This window comes from Buteo buteo, chromosome 8 (genome assembly GCF_964188355.1).
Source record: "Buteo buteo chromosome 8, bButBut1.hap1.1, whole genome shotgun sequence".
NCBI lineage: Eukaryota > Metazoa > Chordata > Aves > Accipitriformes > Accipitridae > Buteo > Buteo buteo.
The window spans coordinates 36,383,583-36,403,737 of record NC_134178.1 but is presented as its reverse complement, the minus strand read 5'-3'; the positions used below and the strand labels follow the sequence as shown (position 1 = coordinate 36,403,737).

The 20,155-nt window shown below is 38.9% G+C and overlaps 1 protein-coding gene across 2 annotated transcripts; it reads right to left on the bottom strand.

The window, feature by feature from the left end:
- Nucleotides 1-523: 523 nt before the first annotated feature.
- Nucleotides 524-20,003, bottom strand: IFT57 (intraflagellar transport 57). 2 transcript variants are annotated; one of them, XM_075034120.1, is made up of 11 exons: nt 19,771-20,003; nt 17,076-17,238; nt 15,857-15,975; nt 14,820-14,910; nt 11,472-11,540; nt 10,805-10,927; nt 6,418-6,489; nt 5,687-5,818; nt 4,688-4,750; nt 2,847-2,913; nt 524-1,612 (listed from the first exon to the last, which is right to left on the bottom strand). In XM_075034120.1, exons 1-11 carry the CDS (start codon nt 20,001-20,003, stop codon nt 1,434-1,436), a joined length of 1,311 nt encoding a protein of 436 aa, XP_074890221.1. In that variant the 3' UTR covers nt 524-1,433. The 2 variants fall into 2 exon arrangements, with proteins under 2 accessions (XP_074890221.1, XP_074890222.1); XM_075034121.1 differs by lacking the exon at nt 19,771-20,003 and adding an exon at nt 18,377-19,733 and having other exon boundaries at nt 526-1,612.
- Between the last annotated feature and the right edge of the window lie 152 nt (nt 20,004-20,155).

Below are 20,155 nucleotides of genomic sequence, written 5' to 3'. Positions count from 1 at the left end.
TATTAAAATCTGATGGGTTTAGGGCTTTTTCTTTTTGGCAAATGAAATACTGAAGCACAACAAAGTTAAGAAACTGGCTCATGGTACTAGTGTGTCAAGTGTCTTGACTTTCAGACACAGAACTCATCCACTGATTCTGCAAAATACTGCTTATCTTTAAGTGAGAGAAATTAATTGTAAGATGAATGGAATTGCCTACAGAAGTTAGGGGAGGATTTTAATATCACTGGAATTGTACCAATATTGTCCATAGCTTATGAACAATGGTAACCAAAAGGATGTACTAATACTTTAATAAGGTTATTTCTTTGTTCCACACTCCTTCATTACCAATAACATCTAGAATCACTCCCTACCTACACATTTACCAAGACAAAGGGAGCTCCCCATTGCCATTACATTTCCAACCCTTTCCTCCTACATTTTTCTTCTCATTCTGTATTACACAACTAGACTTGGCAACATTTTTCCTTAACAGAGATCAAAATTAGGTGTTCTGACACAAGAATGGAAAACAAGAATAATCCTAATTATGTCCACAGAGCTCTATGACATACTACAAATGAAAGCAGCATTTGACCCAATGCTAATATAAAGTGACTCTGAAACAGTGATGACACATGGAAAAAAAATTAGAAAGCCAACAGTAATTTCCAAACCGTACTTTCTACATTCTTTGGTCTTATATAGATTTTGTTATCATTGCTTCTGTCAGAGGCAATGAAAAAATAATTACAAAAAACATCCATAACAGTCTATCTAGAGGACCACTCAAAACAAAACAAAACAAAAAACCAAAGCGAGGAGTAAGGTGATTGTCCTTTCACAAATTTGTGTATGGCTGCTCTAGGAGCATGCCAATATTATTAAAACATTAGTTTGTTGCTTAGCTCATAAACTTCAATTCAAAGCAACAGTTTACTTTTACTTGCAGCTGATACCAATTTTGACCCAGCCTTTTAGAAAAGGTAATGCTTTATTATTTCACTGTCATCAATTAAATACTTTATACTAAATCTATGTAAATGGCAATAATAGACATTTTAAATTCCTTTCAAGTCCTTTGCAAGCAATTTTTTCTTTCAGCACTGTAGAATATCAAGATTACACACTGTCAGTATCATTCTGTAGACTTTCACACTACATAACGTTCTCCAATGAAGTAGAGACATGTTCACTAATAAGAATTTATTAGTATATTTGGAAGGGATCTGCAGTAAATCTTTACAGCACAAAACTAAACATGGCTCCATGTTGAGTCCAAAGTGTGCATGTTACTTCTTAGAAACACATGACAAGCATCTTGTGAAAAAAAAACAAAAAAGAAAAACAGAACTCCACGGTCTCCCAACAAAAAGGAAACCTCAAAATGAACAAAAAAGCAAATTGTAGAAAACTGTATTTTGGGCAAACTAAGTCAGCTCCAAACAATTTTAATAGGTACCTACTGTGGCTTCTGGAATCATTGTTGCATGCATATCTCTAGTCATATTGGATTTCTCTTTCAGCTTTGACTGGAGTAATGTGTGTTCCATTACACCAATTTGTATGTCCATCTGAACGGTTTCTTGCTTCAGTTTTGTTAAGGCTTGTTTAATTTTCACTAGAGGAGCTGTTCAAAAAAAAAAAAAAGGTAACAGTACAACTGTCAGCTGCTTAACACAAAAGCACTATTTCCTATAATTCACTCCTTAAAATTGAAGAGTTGAATGAACAAAAGGGCATTCTACTCTAAAGACTTGATTGTACTGATACATCATTTTTAATAAGCAAGACACTTTAAAGATAGAAATAGGCAATGACAATTTTGCTGTCTTCTTGACATCTAAGATCTGCATAAAGATGTGCATCAACATTAAGATAGGTTTGTCAATGATGCGTTTGCTCAGTTGAAAGCCTCATCCTGATAGCTGACTTGGGGTTTGGTAGAGAACACAAGACACCTTCAGCAGGATGTCATCTTACCCGTGAACAGCTACTAAAATGTTTTGTGCTCCATACTTTGTTTCTGATCCCTCGCTTCCCACTAATATCACACTAGGGATGCTGCTGCTGCATCATATTGCCCCTTACAATTCTGGGGTCTAGATGCTATCCTGACCCTTGGCCGTGCCATAATACAGAAAAGGTGTTGTGAGGCAGGTGAGTAGCTCCTTCACAGTGAAGCAAGGGTGCACAAAATTTCCTTAAACAGTAACGCTTACAACTAGTCAGGTAAATTAGCTGTAATGGATACAGTTAAATATGGATACAGCTTGCATATTTAGCCCTCCTGTAACATGCATCAACTTATTTCTGCATTCATACTCTTCATACATTTGCAACAGAATGCATTTATCAGGAAAAATCTCAAACCACCAAATTCCGAGTCCGAGACAAACTAATTCAAATAGGTATGCAGTTTTAAATATTAAAAAAGTGCAAACATCAAAACACCAAAATGAATTTTCTTACTGACTCCAGGTAGCCTTAGTCAGGGAATCTAACAGCTACTGCCAGTAACTATTTCAGAGTAAAAGGGCTTGAACTTGTAATGTGTGAATTTCTTCCAGTGAGTTGATAACATTAAACCAGAGACTCCCCCCCCCCCCCCCTTTTCTTTTAGATTTTAATAAATAATTTACCAAAGGGGGAAATTCTGGAATCTCTACCTTCTGCAGACTTACATAACCTTTTCAAAGAGGTTTAGACTCCTGATTTTCTTAAGACACCTTTTAAAATTTTAATACTGATATTTTAGACTAGTCACTCATTCTGGTCTTGTTTTATTTTTCTTTAATAAAGGATGAGTTATGTACCTGTAACTGAGAAAACAGGTGTTTGGTTTGACGCAAAACCATACTTACCACCATCGGTCATACTGCTTCCTTTCTCTTCCGTTTCCTGCTTTACTCTCTCTAATACTTCTGTAATCTTAAAATAGATATTTTTTTCTTAATTAAACAAGATGAATGTCAAGTTAAAAAAAGAAAACAAAAAAACCTCTCTGCTGAATAACTGCATTAGTTAAAAAAAAATGAACTAATCTTAATTGTTGCATACAGAGGAACAATTTTTTTCAAACATTAAGAAAAATTTAACTGTAAATAAATTAATGTAAAAATTACAGGAAAAAGAACAACAAGTTGGCCAGACAGCATGGTGTTACTGAGAATCTGTGCATCCCAAAACAATAAAAACAACAGTGTAAGTGTTGCAGTGTGATGCTGGATGGAAGATAGGAACCAATGTCCCCGCAGACCAAGATTCACCACATGACCATGCCAGCTGCCCTTCTGGAAGTGTTAGGACTTCAGCAGGTGATGGTGGAAACCTGAGAAACAGCACTCCAGCAAAAGAAGGTGCAGCAGTCAAGCCTGCTGGCACTGGTGGGTATGTAAAACATGTGTATGAAGAATAAAAGTGCATTTCAGCACTATCTATCAACCAGTTTCCCTTTGTAGACAATGAATAGAAAGCAAATATATGATTCTAAGGTACAGCCTAGGTAATAATTCAGTATTTTTGTCTATAATATAAAAATGGCCCTTCATTAAGGCTTCAATAAGCCTTTTCAGTAACAAAGAAGAAAAATTCCTGCATTGTTATTGTGTACCTACAATGGTACTAGTATCGCCAAGTGGGCTGAGATTTGATTGCATGCTTGAAAGCAGATCAGTAGTAATATCTGATGTGTCTAGTTTATCTCAGATACGCACCACTGCATCTACATAGCTTGAAGGCTGGCAGCTAGTAAGATGTTCATCGTTACTAATCAGTCAATAACTTCCAAAGCACAAACACATTATAAATCTGAAGTCATTGTAAAGTACTCTCTTTTTCAAACTTACTTACTTGAGAGTGAAGTAGAAGGAAGCTCTAATTTGGCAGAATCCATACACGCAGAAATCTTTGCTAGAAAACTCTCTTTAAACTGCTGTATTACCTATTGCAGTTGGACTAGATGATCATTGTAGGTCCCTTCCAACTAAACTATTCTATTCTAAAACATTTCAAAATTGTTTTACAATTTCCAGCATGTTCTTATGGTGTGATCTATTTTATGTAACTATTTCAGACACTTTATTGTCTATTAAGTAAAGTGGGTTTTTCAAACCGAAGCAACAGAGACATTAAAAAAATAATTTCTGAATTGACAAAGGGTTGAAATATTTAGAAATCAGGCAGTAATTCTAAACGAAATGCCACGAAACAGTCAACATGCTGAGGCAGTTAGGAGTCTGGGTATTTTTCTGTAAATTTGTCAGAGCACAGATTTAAAGACAAAAAAAACCAGAAGAAAAACGGTTTTAGGTATTAAGATAATTTGACTGGTATGGAAAAGTTGATATTTAGTCAAATACTGCTTTTAAGTGCTTGGAAGATGAAAATTTCAAATTGTTAATTTTAACTAAAAATAAGAGTTAAGCTTTTCTTCTTCCAAAGAATTTATGGACATGATTTGATTAATCATCAGAACATTTACCATCTTTTACAAACCGGGGAAATTAAGAGCTCAATAGTTTGCCCAAATTCACAGGTTAAAAATCAATGGCAGCCTGGGTTTAAAATTTAGGGACTGGACTAGATCACCTCCACTAAACAAACAGATTAACATGAGAACGAATCAGAAAGAACGGGGCTCATAAAACTGCAAACACTAAATGCCAACTCTCTGAAGATTGTTTTACGTGAAGATGTGTTGTACCTCAGAAAGCACTCTAATCCTTTCAGTTACTCCTCCACTTCCCTCTTGGTACTTCTCTTTAGCCTGGAAAGAAACATATTTTTTGCTGTAAAGACAAAGCTGAAGAGATGTATGCAGATAGCTCAGAGAGAACACCAAAAATTGCTCTCACAAGTCCCAATTCCAGAAACTCTCCTACAAAGTCCCAATGATGTTTACAGTGCTACACATATGAGGACAGGCTTGAAACATCAGCCCCTCTAATAACTATCATTCAAAAATTTAAAGTGGTTTTAGAAATTGTAATAGCCCTAATACATACACAATAAGAAGTATGTTTTCTAACCATTTACATGAGGAAATAAACATAAAGAAGATTTGCCAGAATGCAGACAAAATTGAATCCTGAAACCCAGAATACTTCATCAACAGTAAATTACTATCTTGAAGTTTCTTAAAAGTTTAACAGTAAGGAAAACAGAAAACACAGACATCAAATCCCGTTAGCCTTATTTTAATGTTATGTCCACAAATAGGAGGGCTAGCCAAATGGCAGCTTATACAGGCCTCCTAACTAGGGGATCAAAAAGCTTCTCAAACAGCACTCTACTGGCATAAAACTAAATGAAGCAAAGAAGTAATTGGAGGGCTTTGTGCACATTAGCATGAGTAATCAATATAGGAGATGAGTGCTGGACTGAGACTGTAGTTTTTTCCAGTCATCACAGATGTGTGAACTTCACATGGAAAGCAGAACTAGCAATTTACTAGCTACTCAAGATTGGCAACAGATTTACATAATATTCAGGCAAAATCCATTTACTTTCCCTTGTAGATGAGTTGAATAAAAACTGCTAGTTTAGCTTAAAAACTATATAATTTGACAGCCAATCAGCATTTCCCCTGCTTTATATCCAACAGCAGAATTCACGGATAACTCCTCCGTGTCTTCTTTGCCTTCATCCTCACTTAATAGCAAGTTAATACTAGAGAAGGCAACAACAAAAGATCAGTGCTTACCTCACTCAGCAAGGCTTGTGCTGAACGGTACTCTTGAACCAAGTGCTCCAACTGATTGTTGATGTACTTTTCCCTGCTATTGATCTTTTCCAATGTTCTGCTGATTTCATTATGGAGTTTGTCAAGGTAACCCTAGAAAATCATATTCTGTGAGTTGACAGTATACAGATAGTATGCAAAGAGTATTAAAATGGTGCTGTAATTAAGAAAGGATACTGAAGCCTACAAGTAAGAGAGAAAAATAGTACAGAAATGCTGCAAGAAAAAATTACTCCTAATGTTTTCTGGTTTGCCCACCTCCAAAACACACATTTCAAGCTTTACTGCTTCCATCACTCTCCCCCTTCAATTAATTACAAATGTCAATGTCAGTAATTTACTCTAACAACAGGATTTGACAGTATTTTGGTTTTTTTATCAGCACTTATTTTCAGATTGTATTATTGTATTATTCTATTTTGCCCTCTGTAGTCAGGTTGTACTTAGGGTAATGCATATGTTAATGAACCCTAATATCCCTGTTAATCCTCACATATACAACTCTTTACCACAAGATATTTTGCCAGTCCCACTGTCCCTAATCATCATTATCATGTGTTTCCCTTTTTAGTTTTACAGCATTAGCACAAAATAAAATGAAAAAAAAAAATCAATTTAGTTCTTAACGTATATCAAATAAAAAATAAAAATGCTGACAGATCAGGGAAATATTCTGTGCATACAAGACATACCCTAGTTTCTTTCAAAGAAGATTCAATTCCATCCTTATGCTGATGCATTTGATCTACATGAATCCTCCAATCCTAAAAAAGATGCCACAAAGTAAAACAGAAGTAAGTACAACTTTTAACTTTCTCTGGTTACTAAACAAAGGCTGGTATGCAAGGCAGGGTCAGTTCTTTTTTATACTATTACCGTGTATCATTCTGCCACTGCCATGTTCATATCCAGAGGCACTTGCTTAATGTGACACAATTTATAAATCTCCTATATGTCACATGTGACACTTGGATCCATAAACACACACTAACATCCTCACTGATGCCATAGTAGCTATGCTTTTTAGTCTGTTTGATCTTCATGGAACTATTTCTGCTAGAAACCACTCTAGGCACAAATACTGAAAATATTGATTATAGCTGCACTAGCTCAGCTTATTGTTAGACAAAATGAGTGCTTCAAATGCCCAACACCTACCAGTTCCAGACTATCAGATCTTCTCTTTCTACTCAGTCCCTTACTATTATCAGGAGAAGAATAGAAAGAAATGAAAGAGGCAGAAATACTTAAGCTTATTTTTGATAGTGGGAGAAAACTAGAAGGGGGAAAATTATTTGCAGCTTCTAGTTCATAGGAAATATACACGGACTTAGGGATGAGGGATGAGAAAAGGTGCTGTTTTAACTTGATAGGAGGCTTCTTTTACTTAGAAATCAGTTCCAGTTCCCAAGCTTTATCACAAATTTTTCCTTATCAATGCAAACTTTTTCCATCTCCTGGACCAAAGCACAGCTGCAGCCAGACTGAGTTCAAAATGAAGCAGAGTAGCAGCACTGCAGAATTACTGCTATTTCAGTATTGTGTTTCTGAACATGCTAAAAAATATTTTTAAGAATTTTAAGCTTTTGGCACTGTAGTGGTCTAGGTGTTAAAAAAAGAGTGATGTTAATAAATCTTTATCACTTGAAATCAAACCTTAGGAGACTTCCTTGTAAAATAGGCACTGTAAGGATACGTGGAAGGTGACAGTGTTTGCTTCAGCAAGATTATCTGATCAGGGACCTTGTCAAAAAGGATGCTATGCAAAACATAGAGAGGCACAAAACTGAGTGACAAACAACAATGGAAGCAGTAACAAGAAACAAACCTGGCCAGTTACACTAATGGATAAAGGCATGTGGAGTGTGAGAATGTTTGTATCAGTACAATTAACTGATTGAGGACCTTGTCAAAATGGGATGGTAAGGAAAAAGGGGAGAGGAAAAAACAAAACCTATGGAGACACAGACCTGTCAGACAAACACAAAGGGAGACAAGAAACAAAGCTCATCAGTCACACTAACTGATGGGCTATCAAGAAACTGCAAGCATCACTTCAAAGAAGGTGAACCTGGCTCTTGCAACTGGTAAGAATGCAAGCTTTGGGGTTCTGGATATTCAGGAGGAGGATTGGTGCAACTATGCAAACTGATGAAGGAATGTGCAGGGGGAGGACTGGGGAGGAGAAAAGTGGGGAGCAGAGAGGGGTATAACAGGGGCTGCTGGTCATGTGTAAACTGTTGCCACTCAGTCCACTTGTCTGACTGAGCCCTGGGCCTGATCACTGCAGTCTGTCCTACCTCCTTATTAAATTCTTTTTTAATTATCTTTCTGTGCAATCTCACTCTCTGTCCCACGTGTGTATGAGTGCTGCAAGGACTAAGTGCCCGCTGCTAGTGAGAGGGGATATGGGGCCAGCAACTGGAATCAAACCACGGCTGCACATGTCCCAGGCCTGTGGTGTCTGCAGCCAGAGAGAGTGGGGGTCTCAGTGCCAGCCACAGGAGCAGGTGAGGGTCTCAGCCACCACAGCAGGACTGGCATGTGTCTCAAAATCCAGCTACTGGGAAGGACCGGTATGAGTAAAGCAAGTGAGGGGCTCAGTGTCAGCAGCGGGAGCAGGACTGCAGGTCACAAGCCCATGTTGCTGGTGCCAGCTGCTGCGGTGGGGACAGGCAAGTGTTTGCATCTTCCCTAAACCCGCTGTGCACGTGTAAAATTCAATGGCAGACTTAAAACTGAACCAGCCGTTGAGTAGTAGGCCCTAGACCCAGGCCTGGGTATATGCTAGTATTCAGGGGGACCCACAAATATAGACTGCCCTTAAGACAAGTGCACGAGTGTGTGCATCCGTTTGCTGGACTAACCAGCCAGTAGAAGAGCACTGAAACAGTTAAGAGGGCCTAGGATCCAGGCAGAGGGATCAGACAGACAGACAGAAGGACCATGCCAATAGTTGAGGGATCTATGATGTGCATGTGCTTGTGAAACTAGAGAAGGGGGTGTGCGCTTTCACTACTGAACTTCAGTCTTAATTAGCTGAAGGGAGGAAGGGGGCCTGGCTGTCTAGACTTATATTTTATGGGAGTCCTACAAGTGCTGTTGAAGACAGGGCCTTGCTTATGGCAGTTTGTGTAGCTGGCCATGTCAGGGCCCTTTGTGTGTCTGTGTGATACATGCTTAACTTTGCTACTGGTTGAATCTGCAAACAGGAAAGAAGCAGCAGCTGCATCCATCAGGCTGGGATGGGGACCCACAGGTCCCCAGGCACACGGGGCTGGGCTGCAGCACCTGAGCAAGAGGAATTCCCGATTCCCAGGATACAGCCACTTATACTGTACAGGTACAAAACAAATCCTGGCTTAAAACAGCTGCACACTTAAACATGTGCCATCCTTCAATCACAGGCAGTTCCACTGATTTGAAGTGAGGCCATCCCCCTGCTTAGGGCATGCACATAACTACCAAAGGACCGGTGCTTCTGTCGCACTATGTCAGAAGAGCACAGCGGAGCATCTCCAACAGCCGTTCAGCCCATGAAGTTCACCCGCTGTCTACAACTGTGCTGCCACCCACTATTCTCTTCTAGAACAAATGAAGGCTAGTAGAGAAATGTGCTTATGTTGGGTTTTAAGTTTGCAGCAGACTCAAGATCTTTTGTTGGTCTGGTGACAGTTGTTCACAATTTGCCAAACTCTGGAGTTTAAATAAAAACAACACCACACATCCCCCCCCCGCCCTCGCCCCCACCTCCCACCCCTGCCCAGGACTTTACAAATAAGTTCTAGTTTCTAATGCCATTGATTAAACTATTAACCTGCTCCTGGTACTATGTTTGCATGTACAGCTTGGGAAACAGAATATGATGCTTTTCTTGTAGAATGAAAGAAGGCCAAACACTTCTCTCCAGTCATTTCTGAAAGTATGAAAGCACAGAAGCTGGAAAAAGAAGAATCCTCTTTTATGTTCATTTTGACATATTCCTTAAAGCCAAGAGATGGTGGATTAAACTGTAAGCTAGTAGACTTCAGTTCCTACAGTGGCTTTAATTTTCCATGTATGTCTTTATTAAGCTTTAATTTCTTACTGTGAGAATCAAGCATCGTGTTCTCTGTAACAGATGAACTTGCCGAGGATCACAGAAAGGTGGCTCAAACCAGGCAATTCTTCACATAGAAGAATGCAGTATAGTGTAAGACACGCAAGCAATTTAGCAGACAGTTGAGAGCTTAGCCTATTCTTGGCAAGATAATTATCTTTCATTGAATTCCGTATCACTGCTGCAGAATGCTCCAACACCCCAACTAGCCAGGTCACTACAAATGAGCAATTTCAATACTGCACTGATCTGTGTATGCTATACAAGCTCCTAGAAAGAATGCTTATGGCAATGCCAGGAATAGGTCCTCGGTTTGGACTTGCCAGAGATAGAAGTCTACTTCTATGCTGCTCGTTCTAGAGTCTTTGAAATAGATTATGGAGAGAAATACACATTTCTAAGAAATGACGAATTTCACCTTGAGGTAATTACCTGGATAGGTAAGTAAAATCGGTTGAAAAATTACTTCTTTTTGCTAAACATAAGGAGAGCCCATGATGACTAGATCAGAGGTACAGACATACTTTATTATCATGCAAAGTTCAGCAAGATGAATTCCATACAATCAACCTTTCATGGGGTTGACAAATGGAACAGTTGAAAGATAAGAAGTTTATCAGCTCTCTTCCAGGAAGATGTTTTAATACCTGCTAAACTGAGGGTATAATTTTTCAGAAGTGTGAATACATTGGAAATGTTTAACTATTTAAGAAGTTTCCACTGAATAAAAATATGGCAATAAATCTATAGAAATAAGGTGCCCTGTAAGTAGCAGAAAAAATTATTCTTATATGATGTTGGGAAAAAAACCTGAAAATTATTGCTTCTAGGGTCAAAGTAAGTGACAAAGGTTCAGACAAGATAGCACTGGAGAGCTCATTATTCACAATTCTTGGCATGGCAAAAGAAAAAAATTGTAAATGGAAAGTAAACAGCACTTTAGTCACTATGTGTACATATGCAAATCCATTCTTGCATACCTTATTGTCAGTCCTGACTGTAACTTTCAGCTGTGGAAGCACACGTTCCACTTCCAGATTCCACTCTGCTGCATCTGTCGTGGACTGTAAAATCTCTTCTTGCTTTGCAGTGTCATTCATGTCCTATGTAAAAATCACAAAGTTTATATACAAAATATCATCGTTACACACAGTGAGAACTTTAGAAATCATGTTACAATGGCTCACAGTGTTCATATTCAGAACAATACTTATATCTAAGAATGATCTAGACTACAGATTTAACAGATCAATGGATTTCTTTGAATTCATAAATATTAGGAATTAAATATCTTCTCATCATATTTAAAATTGAAAATAATTACATTTATATAATAAGAAATTATAATACCTTGCAGTAATGGGGGGTGGGTGTGAGTGTATCAAAATATATTCAAGAAACTAATAACATGTTTCCTTAAAAGCCTCTGCAAAAATTTCTTGCAAATGTGTCCAGCAACCATCCAGCGATACCAGTTTAGAAACTGGCTGCATATTTTTCTTTTAAAATAAGCTGATTCATTTCAGTTGGAATGTTTTTTTTCAAGTTTAGACTATACAAGGATTTTCAGACTTAAATCCAACAGAAATAAATTGCTGCTATAGATGTAAAAATCTCTCAAGAGAGGACTGATGGGTAACAACTTACCGATCTGTACGTTTGTGCCTTTAGAACATTCAGGTCAATAAAATCTTCTTCACTGTCTGACTCTTCTTCCTTAACGGAAGTTGAAAAGTAAGACTTCAGTAAGTACTGCACATTCTTTCTCCATAATTTTATTTTGCAGGAGCACAGGACAAGGAGTATTAAATTCCATATTTCTGAACAAAACAAGACATGGAGAGTTTATGATAATGGAGCTTGTATTTGCTTAAAATTTTATGAGGAGACACAATATCTGGGACAAGCTGAAAGATGAAAGCTACCCCACATTTCCCTCAGGGTGCCACAGTATTTAAAAACTAAACCAACCAACCAAAAAATCCCCCACAACCTAAGCCCTCTCACATCAAGTGGGCCATTATCAGTAGTTGTATGGTAACTGTAATTTCTTATGTGTTTCCTAAAGATTTGCATTAAAAATAAAACCAAACCAAAACAAAACCCAAAACACAACCAGACTTGAACATAGTTTTCAAGATGTTTGCACTACATGCAGAATGATGCCACATTTTAAGTGTGCAGAATGATATAATTCAAATTGAGGCAATTGATTTGTTTTCTTGCTCATGACACTACACACTGGGCTGATGGTTTTAGTTCTCTATTATAGTCTCAGAATTGCAATCATCAGTGACCATGATCAGCTCAGAGCCCATCACTACATAAGTAAAGATGCTTTTTCTGTCCATTACCCTCCATTTTTCTATACTGAATTTCACCTGCCATTTTATCACCCATACACTTCACTCTTATACACCTTGTCCTTCTGTAGCTCTTCTGTCAGCCACCTTCTCCACCAAAGTCAAATTTCATCATCCACCTCCTGTCTAGAAAAATCATGAAAGCTGCAATAACACAGGTCTTAGTGTAAAACCTTTCAAGACTCAGTTAATGAAAACCTGGGAGCTTATTCCTCTACCTTACCTAGTTTTTAACTAACAGGGACCACTTTATTTTCTTCTGGCATGTTTGGCCCCTAGTCTCCTTGCAAGAAATTAACGGTGACTAGATTGGGACCACCTTTTGCTAAATGGACAATATATATTTGTGAAGCACTTATAAGAACATACTACAACACTACCATAACAACAACAACAATACTAGTTATCGGAACTGAGAAACCAAACTGTGCAGATTTCCTTGCACACCCAGCCTCACTGGCTACTGTTGGCTACCTAATATGGACTACACAGTTCCCCAAGATCTACAGAACTAGGCTTGTCTCTGTCAGCCTCATCAACCTTATTCAGAAGAATCAAAACCAAAGAACAATCAATGAATGTAATCATTAGCATTTAACTACTAGAAATACTGCTAAATTCAATTATGGATACAGCTAATACATCCAGGACATATCAATATATTGGCAGCAACAATAGACTGGAGACAAAAAAATTACATCGGCATATAATTAATCCCTGTAGAACCATTAGGGGCTCTAAAAAGTGATTATCCACTTGGTATAAACCTAGCTCAATGGTTTTATTAACACACAAACTTGGGACAGCTAATAGAACATGTTAGTTGTGAAAATCATGGCCTAAGATACTACCTGAGAGCAAATCCAGAGGTTCTTTGAAGGGTTTCAACTGTGCTTTAGTTAACTGTTTTGTCCCCACTTCCCAACTTAAACAGCTTAGACCTTAACAAGACACGGAAAAGAGCAGACAGCTGACTATTCTCATATTCAAAGCTTTTCGCCAACAGCTTGCATTTCTGAGGCTGGTCAAACATGCAATACAGAATGTCTCTTATTCTTCTCAGAATTATTCAAGACTTTTTTTGTGGAGACTTCAAAGATGATAAAAATGCGACCAGACATCCACATCACAATATTTGCATATTGCATGAAATTTAAGAATAGAAGTTTGGAATTTTTCTTGGCTAATAAAAATGAGAAAAATAATGCAATACTTCGGAAAACTGAGAAGAGGAAGAAGAGAAGCAAACTCTTCAACTGTTACGTTCTTGTGGACTATTGTGGCATATAAATTGGGACTATAATCAGAACCATATGATAACATTACTGGCATTCTATTTCCAACTTTCAAGACCTTTGAAAAATGTGAACACAAAAATGGGATAGTTGTGGCATTTTCTATCCAGTATTGCTGGGCCTTAACACTCCAGAAAAATGTTTTCTCCTCAACTAATTTACTGACACAGCAAGTGAGTACTTCCAGGCTCACAGCTTTCAATATTTTAGTTTTGATCTACATTTATTTTGCACAGAATCATCAGCTTTTGGAGAAATCGGATGTGAAACTAACTTCTTTCTGTAATTTTCACTTTAATTGTCTTCAGCTAACTTCTCTCTCCAGAAAAATCTTGTTTAAGTCAGCAGTAAAAAACCTCACTTCAGGGAGACTGACAAAGGCCTGTGAAAATGACAATGTCTTGTGATCACATTATGCTACCAGTTTACAGTGAGACTCCATCTCTCATAAAAATAAATCTTCTGAGAAAGTCAATCAGCAAGAAACAACTTCCGTTCAACATCCATCCATCAGCAAGTCCCAAAAGCAGATTTGAATCTACAGGTGTATTTCATAGTCTGTTTCATAGACATGACAACTTCACTGCAATTATTATGGATAAAAAGCAGGAATAAATAAAACAGTTGATCCTCAAACATTGCCAGCTTGTTGGTAAAAGGATTTCAAAGCACACAGAAAGACTGACTCTGCAGTCAGAATGGATGATGGGATATTACCATTCCATTCATGGAATATATAGCGATGAGCTGCCATGACCTTTGTCTACAGAAACAATCCTGCAAACCTTTATTTAGCTCTTTCTTGGTGTTTTTAAACAAATGCTGTTTCCAGTTGTTCTCTTCTATCTACTCTGTTCCCAAATTTTCAGACCAACTAAGTACCAAAGTTAGTGTTTCCTATTTGCAGTGAAATCTGAGTTATAATAGTGAGCATTCCATTAATTAAGCGCTGGGCAAATTTTAACCTAGTATTAGCCAATTCTGTAAACAGGGATTAAAGTTTCATTTAACATCAACAGCTTGTATCAGCAGAAAACAAACAATTGTGAATCTATGTAATTTTAATATATGGTTAGATTCCACTTCACTTTACATTAACTATAAATGCATGTAAGAACATATGCTCTGTCCTGAAGAGTTAACAACCTTATCTGAAACGAAACAAAAAACTATACAGAGAAGCTGACGATGCAGGAATGGAGATGCAGGAAAAAAGGGTGATTGAACAGCTAATAGAAAAGACTTCTCAAACAAAGCCAAACAAAATAAGCAGTGAGTAAAAATTTCCTCATAGTTGACCAATACTAATATAATAAAAAACAGGCCGGTAAACCTACCGCAACATCCTGTTCCAGTTTATTAAGTGTTAATTCGGCATCATCTTCTGTTATTTCTTCTTCTTCTAGCTCTTCTGTTGGATATGCTGGCCTGAAATTAGTTCAAAGAACAGCAGAGCTTTTAAACACAGAAAATTAGGAATGCCTCTGTAAGTTGCTCCTAAGCAAACAAAACATTTAATGAGAATTATGGATGATGTGGAACATGACTAGACAGTGATTAGTGTCTCACATACATAAACAAATAAAATTAACACTCAGTCTTAAAAGTCTTTGTTTATCTTGGATGGTCTTAAAAGTAAGGGTTAGTTATTATGCTAAGCCGTACAGTACATTCATACTACAAAGACATCTTGGGAGTAAATTTTGATTTGTTTTCTCTTTTGGTCTAACCTCTTAACATTCAAGTGCAAGTCACCACAGACTTATTTTCAGCCTACAGTAGAATTTGTGTACTAAACAGAAATAACAGTAAAATATTTCCAAGATAGAAATTACTTCCATTTCAAAACCCATCAGAAGGAAGGAATGAAATAAAGAACACTTTTTAAGAAATTTTCACATACTTGAAGTTATCTGTCATCTAATTTCTCCTAGATTTCCTTCGGATTAAATACTCAAAGTTACTGTAGCCTACTTGTAACATGATCACATACTGTGCGTACCTCCAACTGAAGAGGTCAAGAATTTAGCTATTGACTGATAGGACCTAAAAGGACATGAAATGTTTCAAGTCAGCTGTCAGATTAACAAGCAGTTATGCACAGGAAAATGACCAAAAATGGGTCATCAGTCAAATCTTTATTAATTAGCTAAGTCTATTAATGGCCCAAACTCATCCTTTCTGGTAATAGATTAAACTGTGTGAAATGGCGTTAGGAATTAATTGGTCCCACTGCTTCAAGCCTAGTTGAATTCTGCATCTCATGAAACATCAAGTAAAACATTTTTAGTCAAGTTTTGTCTTTACACTTACAACTTGCATTAGTTTGCTGGAAAACAACGCATAAGGGAGGATGCTTAAAAGTGTACTATACCTCTTCCAGCTAAAGCCAGTGTATTTCAAAGCTTCTTCAGCTAAACAATCAAGAACATAGCACACTTGCTCTCCGTAACCTGCCTTTAATTTTGAGGGAGGAAAATCCACAGGTCTTCCCTAAAATAAAGAGACAAGCTGTTTACTAATGGCTACCCATCAATCTGAGTTTCCTCTCAGGGAGGTAACAAGATTTTTTACACTAAAACCAAAATGTCCATTGTGTATGAAGATTTTACTAATGTTAATTCATATTCTTCCCCTATGCAGCTCCAGTCAGGCAACGGAAGGGAAAACAGAACAACCCAAGGAACAGATGCAGTGTTGAAATCTTAAAGCACCTGGTAAGAGGATACTCATAGGGAGCAGAAGAGTCAGAAACTGTTAAGGGAGCTAGATGGCCAAGCACACAAGTGACATCCTGGCAAGGTAATAACAGCTATGGAGAAACTCAGGAACTGAGACTTAACCACCGGCTTTTCAACACTGCCTTGTTTATTCCAGACTTTATTTATAAAATATTCTATTTTTATTTACTGATGTCCTGCAGAGTAAACATCTTAGTTTGTTATGGTTTAACTCCTTTAGAGAACAGTGTTCTTAACATCATTCACAGCTGCACCACAGTATAATCTTCCTAAGATCATACTTCCCCTAAGTTGATATATTCTCCTGACCCTTAGGAGGGGGTGGGGGGTGTTAATATTGAAAAAAATCCCTATAGTTCCTGGCAGGTTATACAGCTCTTTACTCCTTAACAAAAAAAAAAAAAAAAAAAAGAAGAAAACATAAACACAATTCTAAACCATTTCCTTCACTATGAATTATATACCATTGACTTTGGCAGGATCAGGATCATAAGCACTGTGCAAACTTTCCAGATAAAATCTTTGTAAATTACACTACTATAAATGAGCAACATATGTGGCACTACAAGAAGTAAGCCCAATTTAATCCATTTTACAGATTGTGGAACAAAACTAATTGGAATCATAATACTGTAAGACCATTTTTGTAGTGCCAAAAAATTAGCAAGTAGGTATAGACCGTATAAACTTCCAATTAACTAATTAACATAGTACAAACTTATTAATCGGAAAAGTCTGTCCAATCCTTGGGAACATAATCAGACAGGAGAGGAAGTGTGTCATTACTGTTATTTCTGAAGGTGATGCATGCGCTTGAAATACACTTAGGAAAACATCATGTTCAACACTTACAAACGATCGCAATTCTGAGAGTACATTTGATATTATTGCATTGGGGTCATCATATTCTTGTGGCTGTTCGAAAGGATGTCCCGCTTTAGAGATCAGCCAAGCAGCAAGTGTGCAAAACATAAAGAACTGCTCACCAGGATTAGTGGGCAGTGCAAAGTAGTGCCTGTTTAAAATGGAGAAAAAATGGTAAATATTTTGAACTCCTGAAGCTCTTACAGCATTATAGGCCAGCACAGGCTAGAAAGTAGTTTCCTTCACTGACTTTCTCAAGGAGTGATCCATCTGAACTAAATTCAGGATGTCTAGTTTCACACATAACCACAGCAGATTACGTTTTCTACATGCAGCTCATCTGTTTCCTGCTTTGAGTAAGCTCTTAATCAACATTAGACTTCCAAGGAATCAAATGGAAACTGGGTACTCCTCTGCCCTGCCAGCAGGATTATACAGCTTCAGTTAAACAACACCAAATTAACATTTCCACATAAACCCAAGTTACTCCTCTTATTTACCTGAGCAGTCTCAAATCATGACGAGCTCAATTCTGTTCCCATTTAATTTTAGGGATGCAGAATCCATCCCATCACTTCACAAAATACCACCACTGACTAATTAAGAGCCTATACAATGGATTAATTCAAATGTCCCTTGCATAACATAAAATACTTAAAAGCTCAAAAGAATCAAAAGTCAAAGATCTGCAATTGCCAACAACTTGTAGGCAACAAATAAGCTAAGATTTTGCTAAATCTTAGGCATTGTTCACAGGGCAAGTGATTTACAGTGCAAGACAAAACTTAAATTTGAAAATCATCCTCTGAATAGATTAGCAAAAGTGATTGATAACTACTGTCAACATCACACAGCTAACAGCCTACTTCAAAAACAAAATTAAAATGATCCATTGCTAAAGCTTTATACCTTTACCCATGATGCTAGAAGCCAGGGTGGATTTGTCTCATCTTTTATCTACTTTAGAACACATTGAAAAATGCTTTAGAAGTGCATATTGCTCCCCTTTAAAGGGAGTTTAGACAAATAGCACAGAGAAAGGTATCTGTATTTGGGTATATGATTATGCCTCTTTAAAAATAAGTAAATAAATAAATGAACTTTGCACCAAGTTGTAGCGTTCGCTACATATCAAGGTGCCATGCTTAGATCACTGGTCGGCCCGGACCAGGGAAATAGATAACACACACAGTGTGAGCGCCAACTTCTGCCTTTTATTGCGCAGTTAATTCCTTTTATACTAACAAGGGGAGGTGGGGTTACAGGTACATCACAAGGCTGCGACTAACCCTCTAAGTTTCCGTGACATCGCGAGATCTTCCGAACGCCGACCCCTACACCAAGTGACCGCATGAAAACTTGAATGGCACTTCCTTGAGGAGGGGAGAACAGATTTACTGAAGCCTCATTGCTTAAAGAGATGTGTCCTTTTTCTGCATATTGGCCTCATCCATGCCATTATACCACAGTAACCTCACCTCCTGTTCCCTTCTTAACATCCGCAAATACTCTTCCCGATAACAGCAATACATGCAGTTCCTTTTGCTCCAAAGTTCCCCAAACCTCTTTGCCTTCCCATATTCCTCAAGAGCAGCAAGAGGCTGGTGTACCTAAACCAGCGCGTCAGCTCAGCTCAGGAGTGTGTTTTTTAAGTGATCCTTCCACCCATCCTCACCTGCTGTGCTTTGGGTTGCTTTAGAGAGCAAGGTACACAAACTGAATCTATTTTGGATCACACTAAACTGAAAGATGTGGTCCTAATGAGAATTCAGTCCCTAAAATCAGACCACAGTTAATCCCCCCAAAACATAAATCGTGTGCACACTGGATACTCAGAACCAAACTCTTCCCCTGACAGACATGGCTGCTTGCTAAGGTGGGCAAATATAATATAATATTTCCTTGCTCCAAATACATTGATGGTCAGAGAGCTGGCTAAAACTAGCTTATAGCCACTGTGCTCATACTCGAGCCTCTTTCCCAACAAGAGAATAATTTGGACTACATTCTTCCCCACCTACCAAACTGTTGCTTACAGAAAGTGTGACATGCTGCTGTGGAGCCTGCTTAAAACTGACAGACGGATTTGAAGGCTGTTTGGGCATGTGGATGTTGGGAGCACATTGGTCCCGTTTCCCAAGTTTCCTGTCTCCCCACCATAATTAAAAAAAAAAAAAGTATGAAACAAATATGTATTAGATATGACTCAAACTAGACTTAAAAACAGTGGGTCCAAGCCCCCTTACAAATACACACACCCCACAAACAGTTACCCTGAATACACGAAATTCAGCTGGAGTAGAATTCTTTTTTTGCACAGATACACTGGCATGCAAATATTCAGTATATACCAGGGGCAGGGAAGGTCAAGTGACCATTTACTTATCATATCTCAGCCTTTAGAGGGACTTCCCGTTTGAAAGCTTCAGAAGCATACGGGAAGCGGTGAAGTTGACTGTTTTTCACTCGACCCGGGCATCTTGTCACTCGAGAACCAGCCTTCCTTCCCTCACCCCTGACCACAGCGGCCTAATCGCCCCCCGAAGTTCCCTCCTGCTGACGCTGGCCTTTGCACCCAGCCGCGCACACCCGCCGGACGCCTCCCACGCCCCCCGCGGCCCCTCACGCGTGGAGCCTTCCGCGCCCCCGGGCTCCGCCGCCAGCCGGAGCGGGCGAGGGGCACCTGGAGAGCGGCCGCATGTTGTGGCGGCGCAGCGCCTCCTCCTCGTAGCTCAGCAGCTTCAGCTTGTCCAGCAGGTCCTCCATCAGCACGAACATGTGATACGCCGCGCCCGGGCCCCGCTCCGTCGCCACCGCCCCTTCATCGTCCCGGTCCCGGTCCCGGTCCCGGTCCCGGTCCCGGTCCGCCGCCGCCCCGCGCCGAACCCCCCCGCCGCCCGCGGTCTCCTCCGCCATCTTGGAGCCCCGCCACCGCCGCCCGTAACCGAGGCAACCCTCCCCACCAATCCCCGCCTGCCTCGGCCTCGAAGCCCGCCTCCTGACCCAATCACAGGAGCCCGGGGAGCCGAGAAGCCGCGCCTCTCCGGCGCCAACCACCAATGGCGGCG

Coding starts and splice junctions, on each gene's coding strand:
- IFT57 (XM_075034120.1), bottom strand. CDS start 20,003: ATGGCGGAGGAGACCGCGGGCGGCGGGGGGGTTCGGCGCGGGGCGGCG. Junction 10,928..11,471: donor AGGCACAAACGTACAGATCG/GTAAGTTGTTAC, acceptor ATTTTTACATAG/GACATGAATGACACTGCAAA. Junction 6,490..10,804: donor CAGTCAGGACTGACAATAAG/GTATGCAAGAAT, acceptor CATCTTTTTTAG/GATTGGAGGATTCATGTAGA.